General features: G+C 43.4%; 1 protein-coding gene across 2 annotated transcripts in view; it reads left to right on the plus strand.

The window, feature by feature from the left end:
• The first annotated feature begins 7,372 nt into the window (after window positions 1–7,372).
• NIPAL2 (NIPA like domain containing 2) overlaps window positions 7,373–23,162 on the plus strand; it is a 50,133-nt gene continuing 34,343 nt past the window's right edge. The window contains exon 1 of one of the 2 annotated variants that reach the window (XM_056484103.1): window positions 7,373–7,752. In XM_056484103.1, the coding sequence (XP_056340078.1) occupies window positions 7,629–7,752 (124 nt within the window). In that variant the 5' untranslated portion in view covers window positions 7,373–7,628. The remainder of the gene's footprint in view (window positions 7,753–23,162) is intronic. The other variant, XM_056484102.1, reaches the window with a different exon arrangement.

A 23,162-nucleotide genomic window follows, 5' to 3' on the forward strand; every position in this document is an offset into this window, starting at 1 on the left:
TCTGGCTCCAGGGCTGGTTTCAGTGTGGTTTTGGAATACAGATTTTATAATATGCAGTTTCCTTCCTCTGAAGTCAGTGTGCTATTCAGTGGAATAAGGTTTCTGAGGCACAGGTCAGCTCTTCAAAGGCACATAGGCACCCAAATCCTGTTTAAGGATATTCCACTGATTTGAAACAAGGTGCCTGCCTTATTCTCTCCAAAGAGAGTGGATTTCCTAAGCCATAGCTAGAGCCAGGTTAAGCAGGCACTCGGGCACTCCCCAGGCAATCTCTCGACCTCTCACCCCCTCTCCTTACTGCTGGGCCACTTACATAAGACAAGGGCAGGACATGCCCTTCTTTTGAGACTCAATTTACTCAAGCAGGACCAGCCTCAGGCTGATCCAGCTCATGCCATGGATGAAGCTGAAAGCACTGATGGAGTTTTGCCCTCGGACTGCCCGGGTTCCAGTGATGTTGCTGCATGCACACGTGCAGTGAGCTGCACAGACCATCTGCACACACGTGCCTCTGCTGTGGACACCTGGTGCTAATGGGAAACCAGATTTGCTGAGCTGGAGCAAAGCAGCTGAGCAGCATGCAGGCAGTGGTGTTGAGAGTGTCCAGAAGCACTGTGCTTTTTGTGTCCTCTCTATGAATGTGCAACCTCTGAAGTTGCCTCAAAGCATCAGATCTTGTGCTGGTGCGTGGTGACAACAGCACGTGCCTCCAGCAGAATTTATCTGCTGCAGCACAGTAGTCACGGCTGTGAAAGCTGGAGGGGTGCCAGTGCACTTGGAGCTGTTGTACTGGACCTTCAACTAAAGCTGCTGTACACTCAGAAAGTCAGCCAAACAGTAAAATCCTCAACACTAAATTAAAACTCCAAGACAGAAAAAGTGGACATGTTTTGGGAAGCTCGGATGTATGGCTTTTTGACTCACAGCACCAAAGGAATGTCACTTTGCTCAGTTGTCCCTTGGGTTCTGACTTCTTATTTGGACTTTCTGATAGATCAGTGTTTTGTGACTTCTTGAGATATGTGTGGACAATGGCAGACTTAGGTCAGAACTTAGAGTGGCAGAATAATGGTTTCAGCTCTGTACATGTTGATTAGGGAAAGCAGTTTTGAGGGGACCTTGCTGCTTTAGCTCTTTTAAATGGTGCATATGACTGGAGGAAATCATACATACAAGAGTGTGTGTATGTGTGTGCAGAACTTAAATCATCAAACCATCAGGATGTGGATTGGGCATGTTTGGTTGTAGTACAGGTAATAAGACAGGTAATAGGAAGCAGGGAAGAAGCCTTGCTGCAGGTTACCTTACTCTGAAGAGCTCTGTCACTGATTTCAGTAGGAGAAAATATAATCTTCAGATACCTATATTAAAGTAGAAAACTTAATTTGAGCAGATATTAAACTAGGTCATCCAAAGAACACCTTTGGCCTTCTGGCATTTTCCAGAGTGGGAAAGAGTATGTCAGGGAATAAAAAAACTGCATTAATGTCCATATTTTTTCCCTAAGTCATCAAAAACCACTCTCTGTGCCTACCTCCTTGGTGAGTTCTCATGCTCATTGATAGCCAGAGCAGATGCTGCTGCAGTATTTGGGGTTCAGGTGTATCTTCCCTAACTACATACATGAAAAGCAGGGCTCTGATTCCTCAGCAAGTTCCCCTCTCCCCTCTTGTCCTGGATTTGAGGAAGATGCAGGTCTTTGGGTCCATGCTAGGCAACCCCATGGAGCCATAGGTTGAGGACAGGGCCAATCCAGGCCTCTCACTGACCTCTGGATAGGGAGAAAGGTTGAAGGCAGAGCAGATGGGCACGTCCCAAGGATGGAAGGAGTAAGCAGATTTTTGAGCAAAACCTCACAGGCAATTTCTTCCAGCTAATCCCTGCCATAATTCTTCCCCCAGCAAAGCTGATCTGGTTCATCATTTCCATGAGACAGAAGGCATTTTTTTACTGCTCACTTCTCAGAGGTCTTAGACACTTGCTTTTAATCATATAGTGTATGCTGACATCTGGTGGCATTCAGCAACAAAATCTTCATTAAACAAATATGTTTCAGTTTTAAGGAGTCTGCATCCTTACTTTCTCTTAGCTTAGGGTGCAGAAAAGATTTCCTCCCAGACCACTTCAGAGTGAGGATTACTCTAACACATGAGTATGGGACTGGCATAGTCCTGGAACTCTTGTGAGACATGTCTGGGGGCACTGACCTCCAGGTAAGGAAGGGACCATCAGCCAAGGGACCATCAGCCAAGGCACCTGACTGTTCAAACACAGTCACAAAATGGAGCACATGGCATCTTGTCATTCCCTCTTCTGAACACAGAGAAACAATGCGCCAAAAAAAAGTGATGCAAAACTACCATGGTTTTTAGCAGGAACAGAATCACTGTTAAAACATAGATGATGACACTTCTGTAATATATGTTATCTTTATTTCAAATTGGAGAATAAGAAACAAAACAGCATGTATGGATAGCCAGAGAGATGCACCAAATCCTTGTTTCATGGTATGTAATAAGTAGCATGGAATCAGCTGTCATAGTTAAAAGATACCCATGATGTAGCTGTTCCATTAAAAGTTGGATTAAAATCATGTTTAAATTTCATTTCCTTCAGTTCTTATCCTGTTTTTGATTAGTTTTAAGAGCAGTTGATGGTCTTGTGATTTGAAGATTTTGCATTTTAAATTTTGTGTACATGGTCTGGAATTTTATGTGAAATTGTGGGTTTGATCTTTGACCTCTGTTTACTGCAGTCCTGATTTGCCACTAATTTGATAGCAAGACATAAGGGCCTACTGTAAACAAGCCACTCACTTTACATAGCTGTGTTTGGCTCCTAAATGAAGAAGTATGTGTGGAATATACTTTGGGTACTGTAGCCTCCTAAAGAAATAATAAAAACCACATCACTACTTAGTTCTCCAGGTAACGTTTACATTTGGAGAAAATAAGTTGCATGCCTAATGGAGAGAGAAAATGCAGTTCTTATCCATTTTGGGTTTGTTTGCTTAAAATTATTCTTTAAAGTATTTGAAAGCTGAGGCTGTCTCTTTTGAAGTCAGTGGGAACTTTGACATTGATTTACAAAGGCTCAGGATTAAAGCCTAAATTGGTCGGGTCTAAAAGGCAAAAATGAACATGTCCAAAGTCTACTAATCCCTCACGGATCTACCATGCAGAAAGGAAGGACAAAAGCCTTCTCCAAGGTCTGTAATGTACATCTTGATTCCAGAACTTCTATTTTTTGTACAATTGTAGACTTTAAGATGGAAAGCAACTTTCCAAAGGACTGTAATTGCTAGCATATGAAGTAGTACATACTTGCACCATGGTCTTGTAAAGCTGCTGGGGGAAGGGAGATGAAAGCTGCTTGTAAAAATCAACTGACTGTTGGTACACATCTTCCACAAATTTCCCTGCACTACCCATTACACAGTATTCCCTGCCTGCAGCTCCAGGCAGATCCCAGCTCACAGGTACAGCCTTTCACATAGTGAGTGACCCAGCAAAAGTCTGCTTGTAGACATTTAACTCAGAAACACGTCTGATCATCCTGCTCAAGCTCAGCACTTCTGGCACTCATCTGGCACTAGCAGCTGGGTCCTCTGAAGAGCAGGAAAAAGCAGTCTTCAACTCCCTCCCATACCACCCAGCTGGAACCACCCATCCCAACTGAACTTCCCACCATGTGGGCTCTATCCTCACAGTGGAACACCTAAGTACCCTGGACAAAGGGCTGGTTTCCTATTTGGCAGACAAGGAAACAATTGACTCTTTAATTTTCTGTCTTGGGATGTCTCAGTAACTGTGACCAGAGCCCAGCAGTCAAGGATGGGGACTCTTAGCTGAGAGTGTGGCTCATCTACAGTGGCAAAGTGAAGTGAAATTCAGAGAAGTGATGGGGCATGGGCAAGCAAACAAGAAAAGCCCTTTTGTTTCCTCTTCAGACACCCAAGTGCATTGAGTATCCCAGATGAGGGGGCGTCAGGTCAAGCTCCTCATGGATAAATTCCAGAGGTTAAAGCAACCAGTGGTAGGAAATGCCTACTCTGTTGGTTTATGAGGTCCCTATGTCACAAAAGTCACAGTTCGGGGAGACACAGATCAGGCACTGTCCCACATCATCTGAACCTGAAGCTGACAAAGCATCTATTGCAGTCTCCAAATCCTCATGATCAAACAGGAATGTTATCTATTGTTAACAGCAACCAATACTTGGCCTGAGAATATCAGATAGAAATGCAGCATCCAAGTGAGGGAATCCATGCAACTAACACCCAAAACACTCTCTTGCATCTCCATTGCTGAGAAGTATCCCAAGATGTTAAAAACTTGCTGGGATGCACAAGAGAAGGTGGATGTAATCTCCCAGGATGTGATGTCCCTTCTACCCAAAATGACAGTCAATAGAATGAGAGAAGTCAAATACTGCTGCCTTGCAGATTACTCCGTTTAACCAGCCTTGAGATTTTTCAGCAAACCATCTCAAGCAGCATCTAGTCCATCTTCCCAGGTGCTACCTTGTGCAGTGTGCTATTCCAGGGGAGAGAGGTGCTACTCACAGGGAGAAACACTCCTGTCCTTATACTGGTGTGGTTCAGCCACCACAGAGACACAAATCTCACTTCTGTTGCCTTTGCCCAGGGGTAAAAACAGACAGATCCAGCAAAAGCAAATCAGGTCACCTTTCTGAAGATACTTGAGGTATTTTTTGAGCTACCCCAGCTTTCCCACAGTACAACAAAGACAACAACCAAAAATAGACAGAGATTTGTACATGGTGCATTCTGCACATATCCTCAGCGATGTGACCTTGCTAATGTATTGTAGAACCCACTGAAAATGCCCTATATTTCCATGTTTTTGAATTGGCTGTAGTCTATTCTGCTGGTCCAGCTGGCAGAGGACACCCCTGGTTTGAAGGACCCTCAAACAGAACTTGACTTAGGGAACAAACTTTCAGCACAGCTGTGTGCTACTGAAAACTGGGAGTAATGATCTCAGTTAAAACATCCTGCAGATCCCATCTTCTGCTTCCACTTCATGGGACATTTCCTCAGAAAATTTTGGGTTCCTGTCCCAAGGACTTAATACCTTTATGCCAAACACCTCAGCATCACTTTTAGCCTGAAAATAGGAATGCACAAGGATAGGGACTTTGGCACATAGCTATATGTTTTTTCTATGGAGGGTAGTAATTGAGCAGAAATAGTTTTTAAATATTCTTTAATATTTTAATATGGCTGGCTTACAATGTAAAGAAAAGTTAAATCTGAATAACTGAATAACAGTTTTATATGCAAGACAATCAGAGATTTTTAATAAATAAAGGATGCCATAAGGGCCCCTGGCATGTTTAGACTGAGTTGGTAGGTCTGGACCCAACTGTAGAATAATGACCTGTCACTCTTAGATCAACTTCAAAAGCAATTCAACAAGGGCTCCATGTAGACAGCATTACAGAAAACCTGTTCCAATAGCTTTCTTATGCAAGAGAAAACCACAGTCACATTTGTATTTTAGGCAGTGAACCAACAAGAATGAAGCAAAACAACAGCAACTGTCCCCAGGAGATATTTTGGGCTGCTCCTCTCCTCCCACTCCCCTTACACTCCTTTTCAATCTTCTACCAATCTGGGCATTTTTGGCAACAGAGAATATACTGAAAATGTTGCTGTCAGGCTGACAGGGACCACTGTGGCTTTTGGCTACCAAAACCAATTTCTCCAGCCTGGGGGAGCATCAACCTCTTTGTTCCCTATTTTGAGCTGGGGCAGAGGTGACTGTGTGAAGAAGGGTGAGGAATGGGAGAACTCTCCTCAGCTCAGCAACCTTTGAACAATCGTTGCTGCTTTTTCTCTTCACCCCAGGATCTGCTATACAACAAGTGCAAATTGAGGATGACAAATAAGAGCATTAGCCTGGTGTTTCTGCTCAGATGATGCGCCTTGAAGTAGCTGATGTTGACACTTAAATTGTCAGCAGACTTCTAGTTTAGCACTCCGGTCAGAAGAATGGGTCCTTTCACACTTCCCTCTGGGCTATTGTTTCAACTCTCTCTAGACGGGGCAAATATCATTGCAGCAGTTTACACTCCAGTTTCACTGCACTGGTTCTTTTGCAACCATAACCCAGATTGCCTAGAATTTTTTTTCTGTAATGTAAGCTTAGACTGCAGATAATAATTACACAACACTATAAAAATAATCTGCAGCAATTTACACAGCCATGAAATACTGGATCTATTTTTTTCTAGCATACCTATATAGACATGGCTGCAGCTAATTCCAATATTTACAAAGGAGCTGTGATCACAGAAACTGGTATTTCAAGTTAGGCCACACACATGAACAAAACATTTATTGTTATAACACAAGATTTTGTGTTTTGGGGTGTTATTCCATCATCTAACTGAAGCATTACCTTGCCACTTCTGTGTCTTCTATATCACATTCTGTCTGCATTCAAATAACATCCTTGTGGCTGAGACATTGTGCATTCAAGTTGGAAAGTATTAATTTAACTACAGTTTCTTTCCTGTAATTGTGTGCTTCTTCTATTTTTGACCAAATTAATCACACTGGCAGTCAGCTTTGCTGCTGCTCATTTCTGTTAGGGATCAGATCTCCTTGCCTGCTGGAAGCTCAGTCCCAGCCTGCTATCCTGCATGCTGACTTGTTCTCCCTCTCAGTGCATCTTGCTGATGGTAGGACCACGAGCCCTACTGGGACTAAGCAGTCAGTGCCAGTTCTTCTCAAGAGTAGGAGAAAACCATTGCAGCAGAGAGCAGAATAATGCCCACTGACCCTTTTCTGCTGCAATGATTGTCAGGACTTTGGGTGTTTTCAGACACAGTTGAGCAATGGAATGAACTGATACCAGTCAGTTCCTCCAAGGTACAGTATGAGCTCTCTGGATTGCACACAGTTGTATTGCCCAGAACATGAACAGGTAGTCTTAATATTCCTTTCTATGCTTTTCTAGAAGCCTGCTCCTATCTCCTATGTAATTCTGCCAAGCTCTTACCTTGCTGGCTCTACACTCCCTTTAATGACCTTGTTTAGCATTGTTTTCCCCAGAAGAAATAAATGATCAAATCAAAACTAAAAGGATGAATGAATAAAGCCACAGACTGGGAATAAGCACATTGCCTGAAGTCTCTACAAAGAAACTATTCAGGAAATAGTTGGAAGAGAAAAATAAGGACATAAGTAAGAATTTATGTAAGTGACTATTTGCCTTGGGAACAAGAAGTTTTCTTTCTAAGTTTTGCAATCTAGCAGTGAAGAATTAATACTTAACTATTAGATTTCGGCACTGTTTTGAAGGAGTTAAATTCCCAGGCTGCCTCTTTAGAGCAGGGTGGGGCATTGGGGAAGTCAGAGACAGAAAAAAAAGGCACCTGAAAGCCCTGGGAAGGAGCAGCAAAACCTTCTGTCAAGCTCCCCTTTCTCTGCTATGCTCCAACTACTCCCCAGCTAAGGGTGTGCTGGTGCACAGCAGCTCTTGCAGCCCTGGCTGCACATACCTGTGTGCAGTGACCCAGGTGAGATCCTTCCCCACAGCAGGAAGAGAGTGCCACGTCCTGCTCAGCCACCCCTCCCCACTGGTGTGACAGTGCATGGCATGGCCAGTGGCTGGGGCCTGGGGCAGGGACATGGACACCAGCCCAGGCACCTGGAATGCATCCTCTGGGCGTGCAGGCACCGGCAGCGGGTCCCTGTCTGGCCCCTGGTACAGCGCACACAAGGTGAGTGCCACCCTGCAGCACCAGGAGCAGGAGGGCCTGGGGAGAGGGGCACTGATTTCAGCCTCTCTCCTGTGTCCTCTGGAGAGCCCCATCCCAGCACCTGCTGCTGCTGGCTCTGCTCCCTCTTCACCCCATTGCTCAGCCTGCTCTGCCCTGGCTCTCCCTCCAGGCACTCCTTTCTGAGTAGGAGCTGGGCAGAGCTGTTCTGTTCTGTGCTAGAGAATCACTGGTTTTTGTCATCTGTGTTTCTGTCGCTGTCAGGGCTGACAATGGATTTAGGCAACTGCAAAAGAGAGACTGAAGCAGCCCTGGGAACTAGCAATTTGAAGCATCTGCTAACAATAAAAATTAATTGAAGGTTGATTAAACCCTTTACCTTTTCCCTGCTTTTTGTTTCACAAACTGGAAGGCATGTAAGGGTACCCAACATTCTTGATTTTCTCTGTGTAAGAGGCAAACCACTTTTTCATGATGTAAAGTATTGGTATAAATTGTGCATGAAACAGCTTGCAGCTAGCTGCTCTCCTTTTCTGGGAGCAGCCCAGTAGCAGATGATAGCCTGAAGAAGGTCCCAAAAACTTTCCCCTCTGGATTCTGCATTTGCTACTGGGTGGATATCCATTTGGCAGGGTGCATTTTTCAGGCCCATGTTCTCAGAGTGAAGGAAAACTGGGAATTCCTATGCCTAGGTCCCTGGTGCAGCAGGACTCCTGACTGGTGGCTGGTGGCAGTCAGGACCAGGGCTGGGGTCTCTACTGGGAGACAAGAATGTGGAGCCCATGTTTTTACTGTGGGGTTGTGAATTAGGATGCCAAGGCTGTGAGCTTGTGCAGCTGCCAAAAAAATGGCAGCAACTGGGAATTCCCATGGCAGGGAGATACCCACCTGCATGTCAAGGTGGTAGGGGAGTTTTGTTTGCTTGGAAAACCTGCCAGTCCTGCTCCTGTACTCCTTGGGGTTGTTGCATGAGTACTGCTGGTTTTTAAACATGGTAGTTTTCTGGGTAGACCTTAATGATATTTGATATAATTTTAATATAATGATAGACTGCTTGGGTGTCTGTGGTGAAACTGATATTCTGTTCTTTTATTTACTTTAGTTGTAGATTTGGAGCAGTAATGGGTACCTATGGGTCATGTGTTGATGCCAACCTTAATTTTTCCAACAGTTAAATTCTTCTGACCACCCCCATTTTCACATTTTACATTTTTGGAAGCCTCAGGAACAATTTCCTCCTCCCATTCATGGCTATCCTGGCTGTGAATCAGTGGATCATCCCATTTTCAGGTCTTCACACAGGGGCTCTTTCCCTTCTTTTCTTGAGGTCATTTTGTCCTCTTGGTTTGGAAAGGAGGTCTACAAGAGACCATAGCTGCACTGCCTCTGGTCTGCCTGGGAACATCCCAATACAGCTGAGGTGAGTTACTTTTGGGGCATCATTTATCAACCCCATCAGGAGGTGAAAGTGTGAGATCCCCTTTCAAGAGCTCCTGGACATGAGGGGCTTGGCACAGCTGCCAGTTGCAGTTGCCTGGTGCCACATGGGCATCAGACACATCCAGCAGGAGCAGCACATCTGACACATTCTGCAGGGAAAACCACGGCACTTGAGTGATGAATGGTGTCTTGAATGATGTCTGCAAACACTCAACTCCCTGGAAGATCTTAAAGAGGCTGTGTAGTATAATGCCTCTGTGTTGGAATTACATTTCTTTGTCTTTTGATTTCATTGGGATTATTCTCCTGAGAGGTCCCTGATCAGGCTGACTGGATGCTACCTGTTGGCATAAGAGTAGAAAGAGGCATACATGGCCATGGGGAAAAAAAAGGTAGAGGTAGGATTTCTCCTTGGCATCAGCTTGGTTGATACTGCTTGAGGAGCTGCATCTCTGAAGCCAGCAGCACCCAAGCTGTGCTCCCACAGCCCTCCCTGTATAGGCATGGTGTGTTAGGGGATATGAGTGTTTAATGGTGCAGTAAAATCAGATGAAATATGTACTCAGTTACCTGAAGTGTTTTCTGCAAACTAATATTGTAATATTTTTGTGTCTGCTGGAGTAATGAGTGTAGGAAACCACAACATGTGGGTTTTGTCTGCTTAATAGAAAGTGTATGTAATTGCCTCAGTGTAATATATTTTTATTTCCCTCAAGACTTCTCATAGGTTTTTACTTATTTACAATATTGTTGTTTATGGACAAAAATGACTTGCAGGATTAGTTGAGATTATTATCTACAGTATTGATTTTGGTTTAACTTTTCATCAGAGTAGAAGAGAGCAGCTGGGTGAGAACAGTCACTGAGAGCTCAGATGTAATAGAATCATAGAGTAGTTTGGGTTGGAAGGGACCTTACAGGGCAGCTCGTTCCAAACCCTCAGAGCCCCATAGCAACTGCTCTGTAACTCAGCATTGCACATGTCTGCTCTGTGTAGTTGTTCAAGTGAGGAAGCTGAGCCAGAGATAGAAATTTATTTCACTTCTGCTTCTTTTTCCCTCTTTGCCTGTCACTGAGTTATTACTGGCTGCCCTGACAGCCACCTCGAAAGATTGTCTTATTTTGTGGGTTGTAGGAATAAATAATTTCTGCTCTGTATTTAGGGGTTGACAATGCTGACAGTTCCTTCAGATGGATCTGTGGCCTCTTGTCCCCTCAGAGTCTCTCACAGCCTGGCAGGTGGTGAGGATGTGCCTGACCCATTGTGTGGCTGTGAGAAAGATTTTCTCTCCATTTGCCTTGGCTGAGGAAGCACCTCAGAAACAGTGAGAGTCCCTTTAGCTGGCACCATCACCAGAGAAAAATGTTGTCATGGTACATCCCTACAAACATTCACCAGGACACTTCAGCAATGACATTGCCACCCATGGCTTTCAATTAGGAAAAGCTCTAGAGCAAGTCAAGGTGTCCATAGGAAGGGTGGGTCAGAGGGCAGAATGGCCACAGAACAGGTGGGATTCAATCAGGATGTCTTTGCAGGAACAAAGAGAAAGGCTGTTAAAGGTGAAGGCAAACCCTCCTGGGGTTTTTAAAGCTATTTTCTCAATCTTTGTAGGAGACCTGAGTCTCCAGTCTGCTCCCTGATGCACTGTAGATGTTAGGATTTCCAGGTTAATCAGTAAACCAGTCCCTGAGCATGGGGAGAGACAAATGTCCTCACCCAGCTTTCTGCTGGTGTACTCACTGCACTCACTGTACTCACTTTCTGCTGGTGAAGACTGCAGTGAAGTTTTTCCTGTTCAACACCATCCCTCCAGCTCTTTATTCTCAAACTGTTCACTGAAAGCAAACAAGGGTATCAAAATGCTGACTCTCTTTCATCCTGTTGTCCTTTACCTGTCAGATTTCAGAGTTCATGCAGTTTCAGTTTCCTTTATCTTATTGGGAAATGTGTTTGGGAGAAAATGGATACCATTTCTTAGGTATTAGAGAAACATTATTTTCAGCCCTAATAAATCAAAACTTAGGAAGAGGACTTTGTTCACCTTTTCAAATACAATCTTTTTGACTCTCTCATAGGGGAATTCAGAACTTAAATGTTATAATGAAGCACACAATCACAGAATGGGTATGGTTGGAAGGAATCACTGGAGATCATCTAGTTCAACCTCCCTGCTCAAGCAGGGACCCCTAGAGCACATTACTCAGAATTGTGTTCAAAAGGCTTTTGAATCATTCCAGAGAAGGAGACTGCAACCTCTCCAGGCAGCTTGTTTCAGTGCTTTGTCAGCCTCACAGTAAAAAATTCTTCCTCATATTCAGATGGAATCTCCTGTATTTCAGTTCCTGCCCATTGCAGCCAGAAGCAAGAAGCAGCATTGCATGATTTGCTGGTGTTGTTCTGCTGTCAAGAATCCAGCAACTTTCCATGGTTTAGTGCCCATTTAACTAGTTTCTGCTAGAAAACAATTTGTGGCTTTGGCTCATAAATGCAGGACTGTCAACTGGGCCAGCTTGCACACAAGCTCTCAGGCTGTGCCAGAGCTGCTGGTCTGATCTGCTGAGGGTCGTGTTCTGATTAGCTTTAGTGTGACCAAGAAGCTGACAAAAGAAGACAGAATTATACACTGGTTAGAAAATACTTCCCAAATCTTTTTTCAACCTCATACATCCATTCTGCTGTGCTGAACATCAGCACACAGCTTATAGACTGCAGCCTCCAGCTTAAGGAGAGATCAGCTGCTGCTTGGGAACTTGCTACTCAAAGGTAAAGGAAATAAGTACAGGAAAGCATTACACCCTTGCCTGCCCCTTTGCACAATACTCTAAGCATGTCTGTATCATCCCAGCTTTCAAATTCCATGGGGAAATATGGGGGTTTTTCCATCAACCACTGCAAGCAGACTGGGAGGATACCATGGAGCTGTTTATACCTCTGAATATAAAGGAGGCTGGACGTGGGCAGCAGGTCTGCAGCAGTGGGAGAGTAGCCCAAGGACTGGAGGCAGTGTGCACTTTTATAAACCTGCTTGAGGAGTGACCTGCTTATCTGGTTTCCACCAGGCACTTCTCTGGGTCCCAGAACAGAATTTTCCAGTGTGTGTTTTTGGCAGGGCTCTAGTACCCTGCTTGGGTTCCCCCTGCAAAGCCTGGAAGGAGTCATGTGGCATTTCCCTGCTGAGCCCAGGGTGGTGCTGGGCACAGAGAGCAGCAGACCAGCCCAGCTCCACATTCTGAGCTGGGCACACAGCTCCAAGCAAAAGCTGAACTAACAGTTCATCTATTCTGGACATTTTCTTCTCTTCAGCATTGCTGGCAGAGCTGCTTGCAGGAGTGTTTCCTCACAACAGAAGCTGGTGAGCAAAACCCTTTTATTTAGGCTGAAAACCCTTTTATTTGGGCTGATACCTCACGATTAATTTTGAAGAAGTCTTGGTAGCTTTTCCTGGACAGCTCATCCAGGACATTGGAAATGAATGCTCTTGGCAGAGCTGGGGCCATGGTAGGCACCAGCTATAGCTTCTCTGAGTGTCTGTTGTCTGATTCTCACTGGGCTATTTTTCACAAATCTCAGACTGTTTTCAATGCTTCCCTTCCCAGCAGATGCTATGATAAAGTGAGTTTTAATTTTTTCTGTGGACATTAAAGAACATTTGCATGTGATTTTTTTTTCTGACGATTGAGGTGACAGCAAGTTAAACAGGAGCTTTGTAATTACACTAATCCATTTTAAGAGGCGTGAGAACTTTAATTAGGAATTTTCTAGGCAGTAAGGAACATTACAATACTTGTCATTTGTCAGAAAGTGGGGTGCAGAAGACAGATGCAAGGAAACTTGAGTCACTAATTACACATATCCTACCTAGTGCAGAATTTAGTTTTGCATTGGACTGCTTCAAAATGGTATGTTACAGAAAAATGGGGTGCCTAGTGCAGGCTGTGTCTGATATCCAGCTTAGCCACTGACTGGAGGGCTTGAGCTATGGAGCCAGCAGAGCAGGGTGAGTCCTTCTCTTCCCTGTAGTCAGCATTGAGTGGGGAAGACCAGGCATGGGATGAATCTGAATCCCTAGGCTGCTTTGGAGGTGCCTGGCTCAGTGTAGGGCTTTGCCCTTCCTGCTCCCATCTTCTAGACTAGTCTACAAGTAATGACTTTAAATTAAGTTGGCTGTGGCCACAGTGTTGATTTTCGAGTCTCACAGCATGTCTGTGAGCTGCAAAGTGATGTAGGGTGAAAGTCTGGCTGCTCATACCAACACCTGTCTGTTCCTGAGATTTCATGAGGTTGCTGGGTGGATCTAGGACATTGCTGTCACACAAAGGAGTAGTGTTGCTCCCACCTTGAATCTGTGCTTCTGCTGCTTCATTTGCCCTGGCATTCATTTGACTCCTTGATGAGGCAGTTTGTCTGGGTATATTGACAGGAAAATACTCATTGATGTAATTTTCAAAATAAAAGTTGTCTTTCATGTAAAATCTCATCTGTAACACCAGCCCCTTAAGATTTTGTGATCCAAAGACTGCACTGCTCTTTGGAGCTGAAGTGTGATCCTACTTTTATTATGGTCTGGAAGTCTGCTCTGGGCTCTGATAAAAAAAAAAAAAAAAAGTCTGAATCTTATCCTTGCTTGTTTCCAACAGTCTGCCATATCTGATTAGGTCCTCTTTGAAGGAATAAAAAAAGCCCTAATCACTCAAGCAGAAATCTGACCAAACTCAAAACCCAAGGCTTTAGTCATAAGGGAGGTGAGGACCTTTGACTAACCTGGTAACTGGAGACTGTGATTATTTCATCTGGAGTTTTGGTGACATGCATAAATTGTTATGCTCATGTTTATAACGTCACCATGGATTGTCCCAGAAGAATGGCATTCACTGGTGTGAGCAGTTGGGAGATATGCTTCCCATGCTTTGACTAATATGGACTTTGAAACTTGTGGCCAGCAGCTTCAAAGAACAGCCAGCTGGTGTGTGAATCAACACCAGCCCTGGAGCAGAGCTCTTAAGAAATGGATATTTGCAGTGTGCTCAAAAGTAAATAGTCAATATCAAACTAAACAGACATGTGCTGCTTACACTGAGGCGTAACTGGTATAACTGCACTCTCCTCAATGATGTTCATGGTTGCTTTACATCATCTAGGCCAGAAGCTTTGGCCCTGTTTGGTGATATTAACTGTTGTGCCTGTAATGGGGAAATGAAGGGAGATGATGGAAGTACGATAGCAAGAAATGACAGAATAGTTTAACTCTTGGGTGAGGCCCACAGCCACTCTCTGGCTGTATTTCCCTTTGTATCCCACTGTGTTTTGCAGAAACAGCCCTGCAATGTAGAGATCTGTGGTGAAGTGCAAGGTTTGAGAAAGTCCTGGCACACAAAAACAATGACTCAGAGCAAAGCAAACACTGGCTGCTTGGACAGGGCTTCTTCATGGTGGCTGAGGTGATGTAGTAACAGAAAAATGCATATCTCTTTGTGGACAAGAATACCTCTTGCTGACATTTAATTCCCTAGAGCCAAATCAGCCTCATGGGGGCTGAAATCTCCACCAGAGTCCTAGCTAACATGTTGGATGACTTGACTGTCATCCTGCTGGAAAAAAAGTAATTTTGCCAGCTGATATGGATTGTACTTGGAGCCCTTCTCTTCAACAGCCAAGGATGTCTCCTCTGTAAAGATGCTCCTGTGAAAAACAACCAAAATATGGGGGTTGTGTGCATAACAGACTTGTACCCACACAGTTAACTCCCAGTTAAAACCTAGTTTAATTTTTTAGGCTCCAGCTTGGGAGTAAATAGATTGTGACTCCATTTTTACTTTGCTTTATGACTCCAACATACTATTTTTCGTGTTTCTTTCCCATTTTTATTTGGGGTATTGTTGTGGGTTTGGGGATTTTTTTCTGCTTTGAAATTGTCACAAGGCTCTTGTAGTTGTTGACTTCTTATCACATTATTTTCTTTCCTTTGTTTCTCTCTCTTTCTGTGACAGTCTTTTGCTCCCAGCAGTGACTAAAGCACCATGAGCATTTTCATTCAGTGTCTGTGTTATCATGCAGCAATGACTCAGTCATCATGTCAAGATGACCAAGAGCAAAGCTTGCAGTGTCTGCAGAATCTTTGGTGAAACAAATAATAGCAGCTTGCACCTGATCAAGACCCTAGTTCTGTCTCTTGACAATTGTACTGTTTTTGCCAGAGTTAATGTTCTTCTTTGTGTGGCCTGTGTTTTGGATTTGCTAGCAGTCAGGATGTTTAGTTACTGCTGAGCAGTGCTTGCACAGCTTTGAGGTGTGTTTTGTTCCTCCTGCTGCCCCATCAGTGTGTGGGCTGGGGATGCACAAGGAGCCAGAAGAGGACACAGCTGGGACAGCTGACCCCAGCTGACCAAAGAATATTCCATGCCATATGGTGTCATGCCTAGCATACAAAGCAGCAGGAAGAAGGGGAAAAGGGGACATTTGGCTTTGGCATTCCTAGGCAGCCATAACTCATGATGGATCCCTGCTTTTGTAGAAATGGATGAACACTTATACACTTATGGGAAGCAGTGAATGAATTTCTGATACTGCTTTACTTCTCATGCAGCATTTGCTTTATCTATTAAACTGTCTCTCCCTCAACCCACAAGTTTTTGTGCTTTTACCCTTCCAATTTTCTCCCCCATCTTGATGGAAGAGTGGCTCCAGCTGCATGAGGCTGGGCTGCTGGTTGCTGTGATAACCACACATCAGAGACTGCCAGGACAAACTGAAGAGCAGTGCATGGTTTAAAAAGCATACATGTGAGAGATAATAGCATCTGGCTCATGAATAGGATACTCAGTTCTCCTTCATCTCTTTAATTCCTGAAAAGGAATTTATCTTCCTGACCCCATTCCCATAGTAATCCCTGTCAAGAAGAATCTCTATAACCAGTATATGATATACTGATGTTAAAATAGCAGGAAGAAAAGGCAGCAAGTTCTATATTGGAGAATCCACATAAAATGCAGTTGCTGAAAGACCAACAATACTCAAAACTAGGAAAAAACATCACCACCTTGTTATCTCTGTAAGTACAACAGAGCATATGAAAAGGTGTTAAAGGTACGTAGAAGGGATCATTCAGCAACACTGACTTTAGTTTTCTCTTGCAGAAGGCAGCTATGAAGTAGATGCTTTGGATTTTAGTGAACTAAACACCTACTCTTTATGTCAGCATTCACCATGAATTACAAAATGCTAGTAATACTTTTTTACTTTAAACCAGTAAAATACAGTTTGTAGTAAAATGTCAAAATGTACAACTGCATTGTGTCACAGCTGAGCAAACAGGAACCTGCTACCTATCTCTGGCCCTTGCAAGAAACTTGCATGTGAGGCCATTCCTTCAGAGTTGTTGGGGTTTTTTTTGTTCCAAGATTTGCATCTTACAGTTTTGAACTTAAGTATCTGCAAATTAAAAGCATCCAGCTGTGTGTTTGTGTGTATGCACCATCTACATACATGTGAATATTTCAGAGAGAGCAGGACCTCTTGTTTTAGATCACCACTGATAATCTAGCAGTTGTTTATATTTAAATGAATAAAGCTGCTAAGCAGAAGGTTCTGCCTTCTGGAGTGCACTAACTCCCTTTTTTTTTTTTTGCTTTAGGAACTATCTGTAAATTATTAACACTCCCTCTGGATATGCAACTAGGAGAGCCAAGTGTGAGAGGTGCAGGAAGGAAAGCAGGGAACTATTGCAGAGCAGGAACAGCAGACTGGAAGGGCCTTTGGGCTTCTCCTTGTCCTGCCATAAAATCAAGTAATTCTTTTAATGGATGAATCCAACTTCATTCTAAATGCAGTCAGGTCTTTTCTTTTTTTCCCTGCCCTGTTGTTACTCCTGTTAGAATATTTCTGAAATGTCACTGTTTTGGAATCATTGTGATTTCCTGCCTGTCTGAGATGGGTGACTCTGTGTTTCAACAACTGAGCATGGTCACTCAGGCTGTGATTTTGAGAAGCATTTTTTGTGAAGAGCAAAGGAACAGTTAGTTACAGCTAACAGAAGATTATTTGAGTTAGACAAGCTTGCCTTTGTTTGGAAGTGATGCTGGAGAGGTGCATGCTGGAAGAGGCATGCCATTCCTCTCAACTGCTAAAGGGAGATTTTTTATATAAAAATTCTTTTGAGGATTTGCTAAATAATGTATTAAGCTGGTTACATTTCTGTCAGGGTTTTCTGTTTCTGACTGAGGTGGAGTCAGAAATATCTCATTTGTGCTTCAGCAGGACTTGTACTGCAGTAACAAGAGGGAATGAGCTCTCTGTGCCTGGCTTGGAGGCACATTTGTGTGTCCATGCAGAGGTTGTGTCTACATGCAGAGTGAGACATCTCTCCAAGAGTTCTTGTGCCTTGCCCTGCCTGATGTGACCCTGAACAGCACTATTTACTCAGTTGTTCAGATTTTGAGCTTGCCATAAGCCTTGTGTCACCTCCTTGGCTCTCAGTTTAGGGGTCCAGGGAGCCACATTAAGCTGGGATAGGAGCAGCACAGCCTTTCAGTGTGAGCCAGACTGTAGCTTCTGGGGATTAACATTCCTAGGCTTGGAGTGGTCTGGCTTGGACCTTACCTTGTACACCAGGAATTAGGTGGGTCAAACAGAAATATCCAGAAAGCCTGTTCCTGGGCAGCCCATGCCCAAGGCCATTCTGTGGGACAAGCTGGTCAGGCAGTGCTAGCTGGCCTCCCTGTTTCTCCTGTGGGACCTGGAAACTGGCAAAAGTTTGTAATCCTATTCTTGCTTTTCCTGGTATGCAATTTCTGTGGTTGCCATGGAGACGATACGTGATGGTACTTGAGAAAATCTTTTATTAAGATGTTTTCAGCTATGATTGATGTTTTTATACAGTCATGGGAGAAGTTTTTATTTGCAATCATGCAGGCATTATTAAAAACATGAAATAGTCTTTGATTATGGAGCAAAATTTCCGAGAAACTAAAGTGCCCCAAAGTATCACAGGCTGTTCTTGGAGAAAGTATAAAAATCCATTCTGTACCTTCTCCATTCTGCCATTTATTTCTAGTTTTAAGATTTCATTCCTGAGAATAAAAAATTGAGATGTAGAAGTTGAGAGATTTGGTTTTAACTCTTCAAAAAGGAAAAAAAAATTCTACTCATAATGGTCTCTTAGAACTACCTGAAGTAGGTTGTAGTGAGGTGGGTGATTCTGTCTCCCTAGTAACAAGGGATAGAACAAGAAGAAATGGCCTCAGGTTGTGTCAGGAAAGGTTTTAATAGTAAGAAAAATTTCTTCCCAGAAAAGGTTCTCAAACATTGGAACAGGCAGCCCAGGAAGGAGGTTGAGTCATCATCTCTGAAGGTGTTTAAGAGGCATATAGATTTGGTGCTTAGGGTTTAAGTGATGGACTTGGCAGTATTGGATTAATGGTTGAATTATCTGAGAGGTCTTTTTCAATTTAAATACTTTTTCAACTTGTGATTCTAGGCTTGTTAACAATATAGTGGGTGGACATATTTGTGTATAACCTTAGTAAGCACATAAAAAGTTAGTTAGTTAATCTATTTCACAGTTCATATTCTCCAGCTCAGTTTGTTACCTGCTATGTATATTAATTAAAATAGTCAGAGTGATGAATATAAATAGGATCTCATGAAAGTGGTTAAAACACAGATATAAATATAAGAATCCCACTTCTATAGTTGTTGTATCCTCTCAAGTTCTCCCACCTTTTCATAACTTACCAGGTTTTCATTCCAGCCTTTGTAATTTGTCACTTTTCTGGAAAAAGACATATTTTAAATTTGTGAGGTAATGTAGTTACCAAGTCTCCTCTCTCTATTTATAACAGCAATGATGCCAAATGTTTTAATTCTCTCTTTCTCACATACTGAACAATGTCCTTTTCCTTTTATGTCACAATGAACAAATCAAATGTATTTTAATTTCATGTTTCCACACTGGTAATTGCCCTCTCACTCTCATTTCAGCTGTCCTTCAGTACTTCATATGGACCTTAACTCATATCTGAGTATATGAATTGCACTATGAAAACCATTGGAACAAGGACCTTGTTTTATTTATACATCTGTAAAGTACTGAGTACAGCCAGAGCTCTGTGAATAATAATAACTAAATTATAAGCCTCTCCCAATTCCACATGGTAGCTCTTTGAAAAATATGTTTTTTGTTAAGGACTCTGAATTCCTCTTGCTTCAGAGTTAACTCATAATTGGAAATTTAGAATGTGTTCCACCCCTTTCTCTTTTTTTAAATAAGATCCATTGAGGTCTGACAAAATCCCAGTTATTGGAAATGATGCATAGCTGTTGAAACAGTACACACCAATTAATTGGTGGGAACACCTTTAGATCACAAATACATGGAGAAATCAAGAAAAAATAGAAGCAACAGTTTAACTAGCCTTGATGAGTGAGCTGACAACAGACATTTAAAGTGTTTGGGGTTTTTTCTGCTCATCAGTTCAATTTATAGGCATTGCAAATTTCCACAAATAATGGTATATACCTTTCAGTCAATGCAAATTAGGTTTCTTTTTCTAAGTTTTCATTTCACAGACCTGGCAACTACAGTTTAATGTGCTTTAGGAAAACACGCATATAATATGGATAAATTGCATTTCACCATATAACTGAGTCTCCAATGCAGATTTTAGTCTGCAAGTGATAAGAATTATTGCCAAAAATACAGATTTCCACCTGGCTTTCGTTTGCCATAAAACCCTTATTTTACTTTGACAATAAATAGAGACTTTGGATGTAAAATGTCATTTTAAAATACTGTCAGAATGATGTGAAGAGGTGCTCTGGTAAACAAGCATCAGGTCCTGCCTGAGTGCTGGGAGCAGGACTGTGCCCAGCCACTGCTGCTCACTTATTTTGAATAGCAATGTGCTGCCACTCCATGTGACAAATGGATTTCTGCTGGCTGATGGTTCAAACCTCCTTCCCCCACACCTCAGCTTGTGCAGGACCCTCACAGGGCTAGGATGGGGATGCCAGGTGGGTGCTGAGGGTGCCTTGCTTGAGGTGAATTTGCCTTTTCTAGAACTCATTCCCCCCCTGTCACACAGGTCAGTGTCACCCCTGACAAACTGCACAGGGCCACCAGTTAAAAACCCTTCTGTAGATTGTGAATTTTGACCCACCTTTAGTGTTAAACATTGGCAGGTGGCTGATAAAGAACATAGTGGTAATGGGATATGTTTTGGATGGATTATTTCAGGCACTTAAGTAAAACAGTGAGGGAGCAGCAGGCCAGAGGAAAGCATTTCTCAAACCTGTTTTGCCACCAAGTAAAATATTGGCAGATCCACAATCTCGGTCCATGATCTATGTGCTCAGGGGTTATCTAGGAAGGACTTCAAAGTGGGTAGGTGACTTTCATTATTTGTTCCAAAACATATTAAAGTGAAGTAAATTAAATTTCTGTATTGTTTCTTATTTTCTGGGAAACTTAAGGGCAAGATGTTTCTGTGACAAGCCTCATGCACTTGGAAGCACTGGAAGAATGTGTCAGCAGTTTGAAATCTGGGGTCTGACAAAGTGGCCTGTATGCTCAGACAGATGTTTTGGTGATGAAGAAACTTGCATTTTATGCCAACAGTTTTGAATATTTAAAGCTCTTTCCTGTAGAAGTCCTTAGTTGACTGAAGTAGTACCATGGCTCTGAAGTTGTGTCTGCAACTGAATTCCCCAACTGAGGTTTGTCTTGAAACTTATGTGTGGGAAGCTCTGCAGTGCTGTGGATGATATCACAACTGGATATCACAACTGGAAACTCAGAGAATATCATGTTTATTTCTTATTAATCTGGCTGTTCCACCACTCCTTTAGCCTCTGAAGGATATTAAATGGCAGACACTGCACAAATAACGAAGCCTTTCACATGATAAGATGGGAACAGAGGGACTCTGGTTGCCTTAAGGGCAGTACAGCAACCATTCTGTGACCTGTCTTCAGTTGCAGGTCGTTTTTCATTCATGTATGGTTTCCCTAGCCTGAGATATGCTATCCTATTTTTTCTCCTCTGAGCAGTGCTGAATGTGGTAACCCTGGTTTGTTAGAAATTGCCTGCTGATTTAAGATTCACTCTGATTTGTCAGCAATGTAATTTTCCTCTTTACTGCATTTCCCCCCGTTTTTTAATTTAATATAAGCATGTATGAGTTTGAGCCCACATGAGACAGTTTTGCCATGCTGTAGCTGCATGGTTTTACTGTCCTTTCATCTCATCTCCCTGAATGCATCCATGTGCTATTTGACCTCCTCGGGGCATCGTGCTCTGCTCTAATCTTTGGGGGTCTGTCCAGCCCTGTGTTTGGAAGCATGGTGCTATCACCATCTCAGCAGAGCTCAGGAACACCTGTCAGCCTGCAGCAGGCAGTGCAGTATATATGCCAACAGCAACACTCAGGTGAAAATGTGGTCATTGCAATAAAGTGACTGAGCTATGAGGGTGAGGTTTGAGCCCAGCCTGCCACTACACATTTGCCTTGATCATACACATGCACTGTTCTCTCTTGTGTGCAGACAAGGAGGTTGCTTAAGTTAGGCACAGGAGCATCACAGCATAATGATTTAAGCTAAAAGATGGTAGATACAGGCTAGATACAAGGAAGAAGCCTTGCACAATGAGGGTGGTGAGGCACTGGAACAGTTGGCACAGAAAATTTTGGATGCCCCATTCCTGGAAATGTTCAAGGTTGGATGGGGCTTTGACTAACATGGTGTAGTAGAAGGTGCCTTGCCCATAGCAGAGAGGTTGGAATTAAATTATATTTAAGGTCCCTTCCAACCCAAACCATTCTGTGATTCTCCAAGAAGAGAACCGACCTTTGTAAGATTGTTTCTGTTCAGACACAGGCTGGTCATCATCACAGAAATCTCATGTGTCCCACAGTGATAACTGAGCCAAGCTCACAGGTACCTGGTGAAGCAGCAAAAGCAGTTGCTGTTCTGGGGAGGACACCCATGATGCAGGACATTGGAAAACCCACTGCTGGAGGTTTGATTCACAGCCTCTAGAGGCACTCAGGTCATCAGCAGTACCCACACATGGATCTGATTTAGCACATTATTCTAGATGACCAGTGGAACACATGACCTCATCCTCTGTTCACCAGCTACATTCAGGAGCTGGATGGAGACCCTCTTGTGGTCTGGCTTAGGATCAGTGGTGTTTCCTCCCTGGTGTGCTGGTTGCCTACTGAGTCCTGTGCCAGATTTGTGACCCCCAGCTGAAAACTGGGAAGAAGGAGCTGCAAGGGATTGCATCCAGGGATGCAGCCATAGCAATAGGATCAGTCTCTGGAACAAAGAGCCACAGAGAGAATGAACTCTCTGCTGGGACTAGTGGGGACTTGTTACAATTCCTAATGTAAGTGCAATAAAACCATGATGCAAATGAGGGGGCAGTTTCTGTTTTCTATTCCCTTCTGCCTCCTTTTTCTTAAACACCTCATGACGAGGCTGACAAGGCCACTTCTCCACCTCCTCACAAGGGAGCATGTTGTCATTTAAAAAGTAGTACAAGTCTTCAGGAGCAGGAAAACAGTTTTGGTTTAGTTGTTTTTGATGCTGCCGTGTGTGCAGGATGAAGTGGTCAAACCTTGGGCAAGATCAGTGCTCAGGATTAAGGCATAAGTAAGGAAAACCCATCCCCTCTGCTTGTGCAAGGCCTGGTGGTGTCCCAGCATTTCCCCAGAGTGGGAGGAGGCTGCAGTGTCCCTGGGACAGTGATCCCAGCAGGGATGTCCCCAGAGTGGGAGGAGGCTGCAGTGTCCCTGTGACAGTGATCCCAGCAGGATGTCTGTGCTGAGGTGTCACATCACACACTTCCTACTGGCTCCAGCCAGGTGTGTCCCCAGAGCACGAAAAACAGTGTGTGTGTGTGTGAGAGAGCCCAGGACATGCTGCTGGAACACCCACTGGAGGATCCCAGAGAGAGGATGCAAGAAGGGAA

This window comes from Oenanthe melanoleuca, chromosome 2 (genome assembly GCF_029582105.1).
Source record: "Oenanthe melanoleuca isolate GR-GAL-2019-014 chromosome 2, OMel1.0, whole genome shotgun sequence".
Taxonomy (NCBI): Eukaryota; Metazoa; Chordata; class Aves; order Passeriformes; family Muscicapidae; genus Oenanthe; species Oenanthe melanoleuca.